This window comes from Loxodonta africana, chromosome 24, assembly GCF_030014295.1.
Source record: "Loxodonta africana isolate mLoxAfr1 chromosome 24, mLoxAfr1.hap2, whole genome shotgun sequence".
Taxonomy (NCBI): Eukaryota; Metazoa; Chordata; class Mammalia; order Proboscidea; family Elephantidae; genus Loxodonta; species Loxodonta africana.
The window spans coordinates 50,412,397-50,428,999 of record NC_087365.1 but is presented as its reverse complement, the minus strand read 5'-3'; the positions used below and the strand labels follow the sequence as shown (position 1 = coordinate 50,428,999).

Sequence of the window (16,603 nt, the reverse complement as noted above, 5' to 3'; positions counted from 1 at the left end):
TGCAGAGGGAATCCCTGTTGCTCAACTTCTTTTTTCCAAAACGCATCCCCGTTGCCATCTCCATGGACATTTGGGCTGCCGGGGGCGGGGTGGAGTGGAACAGCTGAAGTTTTCCAAGGAAGGGGAATCCCAGCTGGTTCTCACATTAAGGAAAGGTGACAGCCTCCCAGGCTAATCTTAGCCCCCGCGTTTGGTCATCGGCACTACCGGCTCCAATATTCTTTTTATAGCTGCGGACTAAAATGGAATTGGCAGTTTCCACTCCAGCAAGATGACAAATTGGAGAACGGTGGAAAAACAGTAGGAGAGGGCAATGTGGTGTTTCTGAAGTTAAAAAAGCCTGGTGTTTTGGAAAATGGCATCTTATTTATAGCAGCAGTAATAATAATGATTCTAATATTATTTTTATTACTATTTTTAATTATTTTCATGGCTTACAAGAGCCGTGTATGATCTGGCCCTTGCCCACCTCTCCGATCTCAGCTTTTTCAACTCTCTGTCTTGCTCACTTGGCTGTAGCTACGCGTGTCTCCGTTCTGTCCTCAAACACCCCAAGCTCACTTCTGTCTCAGGACCTTCGCTTTTGCTGCTGCCTCTTAGAATGTTCCTCCATCATTTCCTTTAAAAAAAAAAAAAACTCAGATATGTATTTTTTTATATTATTTAAAAAAATTTTTTTTATTGCACTTTAGATAAAGGTTTACAGAACAAACTAGTTTCTCATCATGGACAGTAAGCACATACGCTGTTCTATGACATTGGTTAACAACCCCATGACATGTCAACACTCTCCCTTCTCAACCTTGGGTTCCCTATTACCAGCTTTCCTGTTCCCTCCTACCTTCCAGTCCCTGCCCCAGGGCTGCTATGCCCCTTTAGTCTTGTTTTGTTACAATGGACTGTTCAGTCTTTGGCTAAAGGGTGAACCTCATGAGTGGCCTTATCGCTGAGCTGAAACGGGGTCCGGGGGCCATACTCTCAGGGTTTCTCCAGTCTCTGTCAGGCCAGCAAGTCTGATCTTTCTTTTTGAGTTAGAATTTTGTTCTACATTTTTCTCCAGCTCTGCCCGGGACCCTCAATTGTGATCCCTGTCAGAGCAGTCACTGGGCACCATCTAGTTGTAGTGGACTCAGTCTGGTGGAGGCCACGGTAGATGTGGTCCATTAGTCCTTTGGACTAATCTTTGCCTTATGTCTTTAGTTTTCTTCATTCTTCCTTGTTTCCAAAGGGATGAGACCAGTGGAGTGTCCGAGATGGCCACTCACAGGCCATTAAGATCCCAGACACTACTCACCAATCAGATATATATTTTTAACATTATTTTATGAAATAAAACATCACAAATACAGTTAACCCCCCGTGTGCCCTCTCTCCCTAACCCTTTCCTCCGCCCCGAGTAGGTGACCACTATGTTGAATTTTGTTTGTCCACCCACATATGTGTATCCCTAATAGTCTGTAGTATTGTATTGTGTTGCATACTTTTAAATTAACCAGATGAATTCATACTGACCATTTTCTTCTACAACTTGCATTTTTCATTCAGTTTTGTTTTGGGGACTTGTTTACAGATAACTCCTAAGTACTGTATAATGTGTAAATATAGCATAACATTCTTATCAGTTCTCCTGTTGATGTACATTCAGGTTGTTTCCCAATTGTGAAAGCCGACAATGTTCCAGTGCACATTTTTGTGTGTGACTTTCCTGTGCACACATGCACGAATATACTAAGGTATACCCCAAGGAATAGAATTGCTGGGATCCCAGGCATACATTCTTCAATTTCACTCATTACTGCCAAATTTTTCTTCCAAGTGGCCATACCAATCACTGGAGTCTTTGAAGCAGGGCTGTGACATAGACCCGAACCCATTGCCCTTGAGTCGATTCTGACTCATAGCAACCCTATAGGACAAAGTAGAACTGCCCCCATAGCATTCCTAAGGAGCGGCTGGTGGGTTTGAACTGCCAGTCTTTTGGTTAGCAGCAGGTCTCTTAACCACTGTGCCACCTTGGATCCATGACAGACCAGTGGTTCTCAAATTGTGACCCAGGGACCCTGCAGGTCTGGAGCCCATCATTTCTTTATAAAGGTACCTCCTTCTCATCCTTAAGTCTCTGCCCAAAAGTCACTTCAATGAGATCCTCCTTAGCCATCTGTTCTGAAGCTGTCCACCCTCCCCCACAATCCTGTCACCTTCTGTCCCATCGGCCTGTTCTGTTTCCCTGTGGCAGTTGACACTACTGAAGTGATCTTGTTTATTCATCTATTATCCGGTCTCTCACACAAGACTGTTCCTTGAGGGTAGGAACTTGGTATTTGCTGCTGTATCTACAACATCTAGAACAGCCTCCGGCAGGTAGTAGGTGGTCCATGCATTGTGTTGAGTACATGTATTACCTCCTTTCATTGCCGCCCAGCCCTGAGAGGCAAATGGCATTATCTCCATTTTAAAGATAAGGTAACCGAGGCTCAGAGATGTCAGGGTCCCTGGTCAGCTGGTGACAGCTCAGACTCCAAGGCAACGTTTATCTTCAACTCCTGAGTAATATCTCGAGTCATGGCAAAGAGGACAAACAGAAACCAAACAGAACGATTGGGATCTTTGCTATTTATCACTCTCAGTCGTTGCTGAAAGCCTATATATATTCTCTGAAATTTAAAAAAACATGTAACCTTCCAAGTGAAGTTCAGGCTTGCTGGGACATCCAGGCTATTACTGACTTCAGCTGGTAACCCTGGCCCTGGGCCACCGGGGCCCCAGGCGGAGTCGGGGGTCCCAGCAAAACATTGCAAAACAGGAAAAAATCTAAGGACACAAAAATAAAAGTGATGTGGCAGCGGAAATGGGGTTGCCATGGCTTCCAGAGACTCGCTGTGACTGGGCGGGATCCAGTGTTTTGGAAGGTTCCTCCACATGACACAGGGCGTTGGAATTTTTCAGCTGGTAAATCCTTCTTAATTCAGGCCCCCACTCCCTCCCGGCCAAGGAACTCCCTGGCCCTCTGTGTCCTGCGGGGGTGTAGGTTGGAAACCAGCCTGTTTTGGATTACTCAGCTTTGAAACTTAAATTGTTTGAAGAAAATTTTTGTTTTGTTTTGTTGGCCGATTTTCTTGGAACGGGCAATGGCTGAGGCTCCCATCACCTATCAAGAGACAAATTGATTTTTTAGAAGCGTGGTGTGGGTGGTGGAATTCCCTCTTTCCCACTGAGTCATCATATCCTGGCATGAGTCACTTCATCACTTGGAGTTCCCCAATGGTTGTGTTTTGAGCTTTGTTTAATAAATACAAATGCATATACTGAAAATAAACTTTTTTTGATAATTTAGGTGTTTTTCCAGAAATCTAGTATCCTGGGAAAATTGGAACAAGCTTAGAAAAGATACCACCTCCTACCACCTGTTTCTTCCCCCGGGTTTCATTTTGCCTGGTGTGGAGATCTCTGGAACAGAAGACCTGGGACGGGAGGGCCTAGATTGGGCTTCCCTTTGGGAACTGTCAGACTTGAGGCTGGGCTGTGCATGAGTAAGGCTGTGCCGACCTTTGCCCTCGGTGACTCAAGTCTGCAGTGCCACAGGCCCTCTGGGATGGAGCCCGCCACTTATGCATAGCTGGCTGTGACGTGGCGCTTTCATCCAAAGAAAGGCCAGATTGCAGCTCCACAGCCTCACTAGAGACCAAGAAACGGTCTCTTGTTCAGAGGGCTAGATATTGACCCAAACTCTGGTCCCTTGAATTCAAGAACTGCCTTTGGAGTTCATTCTACTTGAATGCCTTTGAAAGAGGCCTCAGGGAAGTGAGTTTCCTAATTAACTTGGGTCCAGGTGTTTTTATAAACAGAAATTGTTCTTGGTCGCAAAAGGCCTTTACGAAATTTTCGGTTAGTGGGCTGGATTTTTGTTCATCAGGCTGGCTTGGATGGAAGCCTGGATCCACCTCACGCTATGTCAGCTTGGGGTCAGTTTCCTCATCTTTAAAATGGGGTTGGTGGTAGCTTAGCAATACAAGTAGGTCAAGAATCTGACAGTGTCAGACACATAGTGGGTGCTCAGAAAATGTCAGTTGACCTTCTGTGTGCCCTCTAGGAGCTCACTTTACTTAATAAGGAGTCAGGAAGGCAGGCCCATGATGAGTACTTGACTGGGAGAAGGCCTCTTGCTGGCACTGGTAAATTTCTCTCCTCACCCTTGAACCTTGGCCTCCTGGAATCAGGCTCTGACGGAGCTGGAGGAGCTTGACTGATCGCCCCCTCCCTTTTCCCCTCCACCTTTTTACAGATGGGGAAGCTGAGTCACACAGTGTGGTTGAGAGACTTCCTCGAGGTAACAGAACTTGTCAGTGGCAGGGCTGGGCCTGAAACCCCAGTTTCCTGGTTCCCAGAGCAACAGGCTATATATGAAACCTGTGTGGATCATCTGCAGAAGATAGCCTGTTCCTCAGAAAGTGATCAAGTCTGGAGCGGGGTGAAAGATAAGCTGAGATCCCTCCAGGGATGGAAAACTGACCAGGCTGTGAACATTGCAGCCTCCTTCTGCTTATTAGACCCTCATCACCCCCCCAAAAACCAAACCATTTGCTGTGGAGTTGGCCCTGACTCATGGTGACCCCGTGTGTAGCAGAGGAGAATGGTGCTCCATACGATTTTCAATGGCCGATTTTTAGGAAGATGACCAGGCTTTGCTTCTGAGATGCCTCTGGGTGGACTCAAACCACCAACCTTTCAGTTAGCAGCTGAGCACGTTACCTGAATGCACCATTCAGGGACTCCCAGTAGACCGCAGTATTCCCATATTTGTTCTGCTGGTATTTATTGAGCACCCCCTGGGTGCGGATTCTGCGCCAGGCACTCGGAACTCAGCAGCAAACGTGGCAGATGGGTCTTTGTTCCACGGGGGTGGACTGTATCAAACACGTTCATGAGCAGGGTGTTTTCAGATGGTGAGGGTTCTATGAAGTCGGTGAAAACCAGGTAATAGGAGAGAAAGCAGTGAGGGCCGGGTGAGGGGCTGCCTCAGAGTTGGAGTGATGAAATATAGGATGCTCGATTAAATTCGAATCTCAAAGAATATTGTTTAAACAACAACAACAACAAGCCTCAAAACCCAAACTCCTTGCTGTTGAGTCAATTCCAACCCATAATAACCCAACAGGACAGAGTAGAACTGCGCCGTAGCGTTTCCAAGGCTGTAATCTTTATGGAAGCAGACTGCCACATCTTTCTCCCATGGAGCAGCTGGTGGTTTGAATCACTGACCTTTTGGTTCACAGCTGAGTGCTTAACCACTGCACCACCAGGGCTCTTTAATATTCTCATTATTTAGTCTAAGTGTATCCCATGCAGTAGCAAGGCATTTGGGACATATTTAGGCTGAAAAATCTGCTGTTGTTGTGCAATGTCAACCGATTCTGACTACTAGTGACCCTATAGGGCAGAATAGAAGTGCTCCGTAGGGTTTCCTAGGTTATGTAGGGTCACTATGAGTCAGAATTGACTCAGTGGCAGTGGGTTTGGCTTGGTTTTTTTGGAATCTTTACAGATTGCCACATCTTTTATCCTGTGGAGCCACTGGGTGGGTTTGAACCTCCAACCTTTCGGTTAGCCGCTGAGCACTTTAACCGTGGCACCATCAAGGCTTCTGACTGAAAAATTACTCATTGCTGATCTGAAATTCAAATTTAAGTGGACATCCTGTTTTTTTATTTGCTAAGTCTAGCAACCCTGGATAGTGAGGTCGGGGAGGGCTTCTCTGAGGAGGTGACTGTGAACAGAGCCCTGAAGGGGAGGGAAAAGAGAGAGCCATGTGGACTGTCAGAAGAGTGTCCCAGGCAGAAGGAGCCGCCCAGTGCCAGGGCCCCAGGGGGATGAGGTTGGGGTGTTTGAAGAACTAAAAGCAGGCCCAGGTGACTGGGGCATCGAGTGCAAGAAGCCATGTGAGAGACACACGGGCCTGGAGAGGTGGCCGGGGAAGGACCATATACCATGCTGGGCCTGGTCGGCATGGTGAAGAGCTTGGAATTTATTCCCACAGCAATGAGCAGCTATTGGAGGCTTTTAGGCTGGGGTAGGGGGGGAGTGACATGATCTGATTTATATTTTTAAGAATGTTTTGGCAATCTGTATGAAGAATGGACTCGAGGGCCTGGGGAGCATGAACAGAAGCTGGGAGGCTGCTGAGCAGCTGCTGCCATTGTCAAGGTGGAGATGGTGGTGGCTTGGGTCAAGGGTAGGTGATGATGGGGCAATAAGAAGAGAGAAGGGGTTTCTGGAATCAAGGGGCCTTCCTCGAAAGGTCTCTGTAAATACATTGGGGCAGCTTTACCATTTCCAGTGGCTGAAATCCTAAGCTAAGGGGACATTCCAGACCCCCTAGTCTGCTCAGTTCATGAAGCCCCTGCTTCTGGGGAGCACAGGGTTTTCTGCTAGTTAGGAGTTGTAAAGAGCAGACTGAAATGACTTCACCAGTCTTTATTTGGCTGATTTTTAAAAGCAGTGCCAGGACTGGGCTGTATCACATGTGGTTTCCTGACCCAAAGTGACACTTTGATTTCTTCCCAGTTTGCCTGGAGCCCAACGGCAGGCCCAGGGCCTAGTGAGGACGGGTCCAGTTGCCTGCTCTTGAAAGCTCACTCATTCCTCCTATGAGCGTTGACATGATCCCTTTTCTCATTGAGGTTATTGCTGAGGCTCCAAGCCCCCACCCAAGGCCAGCCCAACCATTCCCTGCATACTTTGTCTGTTGTGGGGTTAAAGAGTTGCCTGCAAGGAGAAACCACTGAACCAGCTGAAATATGGAGGACACCCATCAGCAAACACACCAGTTATTGGTGCAGGTTCTCCTTATGGTCCAGTAGGGCTCTTCTTGAGTTGGCACAGCAGCAGACTTAAAAGGAAGGCTGTAATATGAGTTTACCCCCACCCCAATTTTTTTTTTCTTGCAGAGTCTTGCTGGAGTCTTCTCTAGACCCAACCTATTGCCTGAAGAAGTTGGCTCCTTTCTCTTTCCCTCTGAGTAAGACTTGGAAGGACCTTTTTCATGCCGACTCCCATGCCTTGTTCATTTAGGATGGGGGAAGATTGCCTGAACATCTGCCCCAGAGTCCCAAGTGCTTTATTTAATCTCAGCCCAGAGCAGTGGAAGAGCGTTTGGTCTTCTGCGGTCTGTTCCATTCAGGGCAGGTCTGCCCAGAGTCCCACAGATCCAAGATGCCAAATGGGGAGGTAGATTATAAAGAACTTGTGGTCCACAGCACCGGTGGTACCCTCTGGGCTGATTTGGTCTGGTTGTGTTTGATTCCTTGTCTGCACCCGATTCCAGGCTCCTGATTCATCAGTTGAGTCCCAGAAAGGAATCTTCAAAGGGTTTGGCTGATTTCTCTTTGTGGGATCCTTTGGCTAGAAAGGGCAGTCTGCAGAGGTTTCCTGAGCTCTGGCTCTGGGCTGAGCACTGGGGGATCCTGAGGCCAGTTTTTCCATTTATTCAGCCAGTGTTTGTTGAGTACCTACTACATGCCAGGCATGGTAGCGCTGGGGATCAAGCGGGGAATAAGAGAAGGGTGGCCTCTGCACCTGGGGAGCTCACAGCCTGGGGGGAAGTGGGGAGATTGCAAACAGGTAAGTAGATAAAATGATGTCAGAGAGTGAAAGGTCAGAGAATAGGAGATGACAGGATGGAGTGGCCAGGGAGGACCTCCCTGGGGTGGTGAGGTTTGAGCTGGGCCACCTGATGGATGGAAAGGTACTTTCCCTGGGGAGATCTGGAGAAGATTGTGTCGGGGGCAGAAAGAGCAAGTTCAGAAGCCCAGAGCTAGTACAGGTGTGGCTATCTGTAGGAGGAACAGACAAGGCCATTGGGGCTGGAGTTGAGTGAGGGTGAAGGAGGATGTGTCGGAGGGGGAGACAGGGTTTCCCGCCCCACCAGTAGAAGTGAGAAACCTTGAGTACATTGTTTTTCTCGAGTACCTCTTGTCTGGATGCCCTCGCAGACAGAAAGGCTTGCACAGCCAGTCTCAGGCCCCAGCACCCTCCGCAGGGCCTGCATACAGTAGGAGTTAAATCCATGCTGACCTGGGGAAGGACCCAGACCCAGTGGTGGTCCCCCGAGTCAGTTGTGACTCATAGTGACCCCACAGGACAGGGTAGAACTGCCCCTTAGGGTTTCTAGGGAGCGGCTGGTAGATTCGAACTGCCAACATTTTGTTTAGCAGCTGAGCTCTTAACCACTGTGTCACCAGGGCAGTGCTAATTATGGGCTGGGCATTGTGCTGAACATTTTACACATCCTGAAAATCTCACCACAACTCTTTGAGGTCAGTAATATTAACTTTACCATTTTACCCATGAGGAGTCTGAGGCACAGAGAGGTCGAGCAACTGCTCAAAGACCACACAGCTAGTCAGTGGTGAAACCAGGACTTGAACCTGGCCCGGAGCCCTGCCAGCATTTATTTTGAATTCCACCCACTGGCAGGTGCCCAGTTCAGGGGATGGGATTAATGGGTTCTCTTGGTGAAACCCAGGTCTTGTGCGCTGAGGGGATGTGGGGTGGAGGGATGAAGAGGCGAGCCCAGGAAAATGGCTTTGAGGTAGTTTGCAGACCTCACACTTCCCTTAGAGGCCATCCCCCCTGTATGTCCTCCACGTGTATAAGAGCAAGAAGGGAGCCAATACGGACTTTGACTTCCTGTTGGACACTTGTTTGCTCAGTACTGAGTATAAACCATGAGTGAGGGTGTAGGGGCCAGGGTGGGCTCCTGGAGCTGCCCTCTGATGCCTCGAGGGCACAATAGCAGGGACACAGGCTGCTGGCTTTGGCTCCTGGTTCGCACTTTGATTCCTCATTCCTATGAGGGCTCTCTTTCTTTTATTAAAGTTAAGCTAATGATGGAAAGACCCATTTTTGAGAAAAAAGAAAACCAGGCATCCGGCCGCCCATCTCACATGACCGGTGTTCTCCCCTAGCCACATCCACAGGCAGAAGTATCTGTAGTTGTAATCAGAGAATGCGTATGATTTTCTGATTAAAAAATGCTTGTTTTTTTTTTTATATTAATATATTGTGGAATATATGCAAAAAAAAAATGGATAAACAAGACAGTGTTTAAATAATCTGTGTTTAAATAATCTGTTGCATTAGCATCATAGTAATCCTTAATGGTATTTACTGAGCATTTATTCTGTGCTGAGTGCTATTGTCTTATTTAATCCTTGCAACAACCCTGGAGGTGTAGATGCTACGATTGTCCCCAGATTTGGGATGAGGGACACGAGGCATTGAGGGGTATCCTATCTAAGCTCACATGGTGAATTGGTAGCAAAACAGGGATTTGAAGCCAGGTTGGTCTGCTCCAGAGTTTAGGGTTGGCAGGATCAGCATGGCCGAACAGTGAGGTGACGGGACACCGAGAGGGGAAGTCGGTTCCAGCTTAAAATGTGTCCAAGAGTGCTCGGGGTCGCAGTAAATGTGTCCCTCAAGTCCTGACAGATCGCTGGAGTGAGCAGGAGTTCCCCCTGGGCCCCCAGGCGTGTTTCCCTGACCTCAAGTCTGAGCTCTGGGGGCCACCAGCACGGAGGCTGCCCAGGCCCTGAGGTGGCTGCGGGCTGACTTACTGCAGAGGGAGTCCCGAGGAAGTACTGCCTCTCAGGCTCTGTTTGCTCTGGCTAGAGCCCAGAGGAGGGGGCAGGAGGAGGAAGGTTTCCAGTGAGTGCTTCTGTTGGGACTTCCTCCACACCCGTGTAGACATGTAGACGTTGTAAGAGAGCGCAGGGCCCCCAAGGAGACTGGGCTGGACAGGGACGGAGTGTGGGGTGGCCCAGTGCTTCTGGGCCCCCTGGGTACTTGGCACTGATTCTTCAGAAAAGAGAAGGTTCCGGAAGGAGGAAAGGGAGTTATTTGTCTCGTGCTTGCAGACAGCCGGGGGTCCTCAGTTTGGGAAGGGGGTGGTACAGCAACAGAGGGGTGCACTGGCTATGACAAAATTGGCCCAGTGGCTTTTTCTGGCAAAGTGTTGTCTAATCATGAGAAAAATTCAGGTAACTCTCAACTGAGGACATTTTACAGGACCTGACCAGTGGTCTTCACTAAGCTGTAGGGGAGGGAGGCGCCTGCCACTTTCTCTCAAAGGCCCACTGGGCTGGAAAAGTGAATGAGAGAGCTAGGCTGGGATAGGGGGCTAGGTGAAGAGGGGGCATGGCTGTCTCTGAGGAGGCCGCCGTCACCAGGGGCCAGTGTGGGGGGCCCAGGGTGGTAATAACATCGGGATTTTTTTTTCTTCAAGAGCAAAATGCAGAGTTTTAGGTGCAATCTTCTCATTTTGAAATGTGGGCAACAACTAATCCAAAACCACTCAGCCACTCTCTAGGCCAGGAGACAAGCCAGACCTGAGGGGTGAGGCTGACTGGCGTTTGGCCTCTACTTTCTCTGAAGCACTGTTCTCGTACCACCCCAGCGACAACTTAGGTCATGATTATAACGTATCGCAGTGAGTTTTGCTTGCTTCATGGGCTCCTGATTCTGACCAAGTCCTCATGCTTCCACTGAGAGACTGCTTGGGGCTGAGCACTGTGTAGGGAGATAAGGAAGATGTGGCCTTTGAGGATCCCCCAGAGGACAGGGGAGACAGGCATTGTACTATTGGAGCCCAGAAGGGACAAACTTGGTCAAACAAGACTTGGCTGGGCTTCCTGGGGAGACACGGCAGCTGAACCTTGAAGGATGAACCACCTGGACTGTCCTTCCTACTGTTTTTAATGAACTTGACTGTGGAGACCATGTGAGCACAGACAGAGGCCCGGGGATCTGAAATCTCATCATGTTAACAGGATAAGGAGCACAGGCTGAGAGCCAGGCTGCCTGGGTTCGAAGCTGGCTCTCCCACTTACTAGCTGTGTGACCTTGGGCAAGTGACCTCTCCTCTCTGTGCCGAGTGTCTGCACCTATAAAATGAAGGTGATGATCAGAACTGTTTCATAGGGTTGTTGTATGGATTAGACAGGTCTGTACGTATAAGGTGCTTAGAGAGTGATACTTTGGCAGGTAGCGAGCACTTGTGCGTGTTAGCTGTTACTCCTACCACAAAGGAGTAAGAGCGGCAACAGGGGAGGCTGGAGTGGAGGGCAGGAGCCAGGTCATGAAGGGCCTTGAAGGCCAAGGTGGGAGCTTAGACTATCTTGGGAGCACAGGAGAAGCAGGGGAGGGTTTGCAGTCATCTGCATGCATCTTAGTGGTGGATACGACTCTAGAAGAATCCTAACCGTGTAGGACTTTTCTTTCTCCAGCCTCACAGGTAGCTGATAATTTTATCTCTGCTTGATCACCTTGAGCTCCCCTCATTGACGGCATCTGCTTCATTCTTGGATTGTGCCAGTTGTTGCTAAAGGGCTGTGATTTAATAACTGTCTACCTTGAGCCTTTAGGCAACTCCCCTCCCTTCCCCGGGCCTTGGATTCCCCATCTGAGGGTGTTGGACTGGCTAGTTTCTAAGGGTACTCTCAAACGCTGATGAACTAGAATTTTATGACTGCTGGTGGGTGGAATATAGCTTAACATATAGGTCCCCCAGAGATGGGGGAAAGGGTCAAATTTGGGGAGAAGGGCTCCTTCCCATTGCCCTTGGGTTTTCCAGCCACTGGAGAGGAGACTTGGTAAGAACTCTTTTCTTGGTGGCACCCTTTACATCATACCACCATTTCGTATTCTCTGTGCCACATCTCCCACTTATTGGCATGGATCAAGGAAGAGAGCTGGGGATGAAAGCTTCATGGACTCAGCTTAACAGTTCCCAATCACTTTTTCAGGTACTGCTTCTCCCTTTCCTCCCAATTATGAGACCTCTGAAGATGAAGCTGATATGGGGACAGGAGCCAAACTGAAACAAGTATAGGGCTGTTGGTGGTAGAATTCCCTTCAGTCAATGACAGGCTAAGGGAGAGGGTAACAAGGCAAATAGTATGTTATTGTTTGCTTCTTTGATTAATTTCTTACTTGATCTTATGGCTCAGAGCAGTTAGCAAATGAGAATGCACTTTTTGAGGAGGACCTGAACCTTGCTTGTATAACCATGATCCTAGTTGTAATCATCACCTGAGAATGGGGAACATGGCTCTGTTGGATCACTTTTGACCTGCCTTTGACAAAGAAATTAGCATTGTCTGTGACTAGTTTTGTCGAGGCCTTTGCACACTGAAGGTCCTCAGGCCTTTATGACTTAAAATCAAACTTGTTGATGTCCATCCATCTGTCCGTCCATCCATCCATCTGTCCATCCATCCATCCATCCATCCGTCCATCCATCCATCTACCCATCCACCCATCCACCCACCCATCCACCCACCCATCCATCCATCTATCCACTCTTCCATTCATCCATCCATCAATCCAAACATCCATTTTTCCAACCATTCATAAATCCAAACATTTATTCTTCCTTACATCTATCCCTCCCATCCATCCGCCCATCTGCCCATCCACCCATCCACCCATCCACCCATCCACCCATCCACCCATCCACCCATCCACCCATCCACCCATCCACCCATCCACCCATCCACCCATCCACCCTCCCACCCTCCCACCCTCCCATCCTCCCATCCTCCCATCCTCCCATCCTCTCTTGCTTCCTTTTGAGCAGTATCTGATGTTAGATTCTGGCTTTCTTTTGGCCACATTGACAGCCTTTGGAGCTGCAGATACCTCCATTTGTTATGTTTACTGAGCACCTACAATGTGTTGGGAGATAGTGATTCATGACTTGGTCCCTACCCGCGGGGATCTCACAGTGAAGTGAGAGTCCGTACATCAGCCACCTTTCCCTCCTTTCTTCTGACTTAACCCCATGTCTTCATTAGTCATTTCAGGAATTGGACCTAAAAGAACTGTAAGGTCAGAACTTGCAGGCTTATTTACTACAGAGAGTTCTAGCTTGTTCATTGCTTATTCCTTGGTACAGTCATCCAGATTGTATCATTGGCAGCAATCACAACTTTTTGTTATTATTTTGGGAAATATGGTCTGTACTGGTAAGTTCAAGTAATGCTTAAAAACCAGATTTCCATGGGTGAACCTTAAGAGCCAAGGCCATATAGGTTCAAATCCAACCTGTCACAGAAGATGCTAATAGCTGTGCTTAAAAAAAGGGGGGGCCTGCCTCTTTAGCCAGATGTTGGGATGTGTTACATACTGTAGCCCACCTTGGAGAATTACTCTGCATGTGAGCATATTAAAGGCTCTGAGAAGTCCTGCAGTAAAGAAACCCATTTGACTTTGACTCAGCATTTTCCAAATAGTTGTTAGCTCGTAGAATTTTTTTACTCTTCTCATAAAACCATTTAATATCCCTCAGAACCAGCGTTCCACAAAACACTCTGGAAACACTTGTGGAAAGGATTTGTTTCGGCCAAAAACGGCCAATGGCCAATGTAGGTGGTCAGCAAGAGAAATCTATTATTCGCAAGTACGGAGTTTTGTTTGGCCCAACTTGTTGGCCCCAAACTGGGGAAACAGCACTCTGCTCCAGGCAAGGAGAGTTTACTATTGAGGGAAACCTCATCAATTGTTGGAATGAACCTCGTAAGATCCAAGCTGCTTGTTGACTGAAAGGCGAAGGCTGGAGGTGGGAGGGTAGACTTCTGTGTTTTCACCTTCTCTGTTGACTCACACCCAGGACATGGCTTAAGCCTGCTGTCTTAGGGCAAATAAGCCCACTTAGGTTTTCAGATAGTTGAGAAGATGAGCCTGAGATGGCCAGTGATCTGTGATGGGGGCATCAGGGACAGTGTGGGTGAACGCAGGATGTTTTGGAAATAGCCCTGGATTGAACAAAGCATGCTATAAAATATAATGTGTTACAATACCATTTGTTTTAAAAGAAAGATACATAGACATTTAGATAGAGAGAAAGAGATAGTGATTATCTCTAGATAGTGGAATGATGGGCAATTCCTAGTTTCTTATTTTCTTTTTTTTTCTATTGTTGCCCGGTTTTCTACCATGAACATGCATTCCTTTTGGAAGAAGAAAATAATATGTAACATATATGTATGTATATGATTTAGATGTATAAATCTACAATTTATATATATATATAAATATAATAATTTATATGTAAATGTATGAAACATAAAATATATAAAATATATAACTTACATATATAAGTATGTAAAATATATCATATAAAAGTATATAATATATAAAATATGCATACATGTACATACACACATCTTACAGAAATGATCTAATACAGAAACCAAGAGAAATGTCAGTTGGTGGGTTTTTGCCTTAAATCTTTGGTTTCTAACACAGCCTTTAGAGTCTGTCATTTTTTTTATTTTTTCAGATGGGCAGCAAATTTGGGAGATGGAAGCCACAGTGGATAAAGACAAGAGCCAGCCTGTAAGCACACAAACAAGATGGTTTTCGGATACTGAACATCTCTGATTACCCTTCTCTGTTTCCCTTTCATCTGCCTCCTACATGCTCTCTTTCCTGCTTCCCTTTTCCATTCCTTCATCAAAGTCCCAGACACCGTCTTGGGACCCAAGGGGCACTCAGTAAATACGTGTTGAATTGATGAATGGATTAAGCATTCACTGAGCGCCAGGCCCCCAATTTGAAGCTGTGCCATCGTAATGCACTTTGTTAGATAGAGTAATGGCTGTTGCTGAAACACTCAATTCCCCTCAGATAGAATTTTACTTGTAGAAGTACAGAAGGTGTCAAGACTCATTTTAGGTGGGCCGGCCGAATGTGCCTAGGGCGTTACATAGGAATTTAGACACTGTTGCAGTTAACAGCAATGCCTTCCTTCCAGAACATGCTTTTTGTTGAGATCCCTGAGTATCGGAACAAACACATCAGGTCATCCGTGAAGGTCAACTTCTACGTCATCAATGGGAAAAGGAAACGGAGTCAGCCTCAGCACTTTACCTACCACCCAGGTAAGGAGTTCTCTCTGAAGGCCCCTTGGTGTTGAGAGGCAGCACAGGCCTGGGGTCAGGATACCCGAGGTCTGATCCCAGCTCTGCCGCTGTGGTCAAGTGGCTCAACTTTCTGAGCCTTGGTTTCTCATGGCACCATCCTTATAAGACTTTGGAAGTCAAATGCACGTATAGTGCTCAGCACAGTGCCCGGTAGATAGTAGGCAGATAGCAATGATGCTGTTATTGTTAATATTTTCCTTCCGGGGGAGATTGGAAGAGAAGCATGTGCCGACATGATAAACAGAGGCTGCTAAGCTGATGACTCTTGCCTCTGTCTTAGGTTTGGTCGTGATAGAGGTTGTTATAAGGTGCTGTCAAGTCAATTTTCAACTCATAACAACCCCACATGACAGAGGAGAACTATCCCATAGGGTTTTGTAGGCTGCAGTCTTTACTGGAGCACATCACTAGTTCTTTCTCCTGAGGAGCCGCGGAGTGGGTTCAAACTTGCCAGCCTTTTGGTTAGCAGCTTAGCGTTTAACCGTTGTACCACCAGAACTCCTTCGTGATAGGGACAGAAGGTGAATATGCCTTAAAACCCACAGAATCTGTAGTTGACCCAATAGTAGGTAGTCACCCTGTGGCCAAATGGCGCTCCTGGCCAGGAGTTCTCACTCCTACAAATACTACAGTTCCAAGGAGGGTGACGAGTGCCATTTTTCATTCATTCATTTGTCCACATATATTTGAGTGTCAGACACTGTCCTTGGCCATGAGGATACTACAGTGAACAAAACATATAAAAAATTCCCACGCATGTGGAGCTGACATTCTAATCGATGGGATTCAGGTCATGGATGATATTGATACACCTGATGATGATAAAGGCTGCAGAGAAGGGGGATGGAAACTGCAGGGGGGAGGAGTGTAATTTTAATAAAAAGCTCTTCTCTGGGCTCTGTTCCTCCTTGGGAAAATAGGCTGTAAACTTCCCAGGGCTGAGCCAGACCTATCGGCCACCTTTCCAGAATCGTGAACCTATAATTTAAGACTGTCTATCACCCAGGGTATAATTTCTGTCCTAAGAGTTCCACACAGAGCCAAAGGGATGTCCTGGGCTCCAGTTAAGTGCTGTTGTAGGTTTGTGTTGGCTTCTGCTCCTCTCGCTAGCTGTCCCGGCCCCTGCGAGCACATCACTGTCCCAGAACCAACATGCCATGCTTGTCAGCGGCTGTGGTCAGGTGGCCGAGGATAATGGGATCTGAAACTAGGGGAGAAGATCGCTGGGAGAGCTCTGGACCACAGGCTCAACCATCGCTTTTAACGTAGAGTTTTCCAATTAGGTTTTATGGCCTTCTCTTCCCTCATTTTGGTAAGGAGGCCACAGTGGGCCCGGCCTTGGCTCTGGTCTGTCTGATGGTAGCCAGAGCGAGAACTGAGTCTCCCAGTTGGGTGAGGGACCAAAAGGATGGCTTTCAATGTCATCTTGAGAAACGATTTCTGTGGGTGGGAGTCAGACTTGAATTTTTGCTTTAGATGCTGAGCCACCTCAGCTCTCCCCATGCTTGGGAGCAGCCCTCACCCCCCCCCCCATTCGGTCACAGCTGTGTCACCGATTCGTTTACTTGAGTGAAAAGAAAATTGATTCTCCAACTCGTGAGTTGGTGATCCTTTAGTGAAGGACA

General features: G+C 47.5%; 1 protein-coding gene across 5 annotated transcripts in view; it reads left to right on the top strand.

The window, feature by feature from the left end:
- NFATC2 (nuclear factor of activated T cells 2) overlaps positions 1-16,603 on the top strand; it is a 187,350-nt gene that overhangs the window by 95,946 nt on the left and 74,801 nt on the right. For all 5 annotated transcript variants that reach the window (XM_064276220.1, XM_010599436.3, XM_010599437.3 and 2 more), the window contains exons 7-8: positions 14,336-14,391; positions 14,810-14,936. In XM_064276220.1, coding sequence (XP_064132290.1) covers positions 14,336-14,391; positions 14,810-14,936 — 183 coding nt within the window. The remainder of the gene's footprint in view (positions 1-14,335; positions 14,392-14,809; positions 14,937-16,603) is intronic.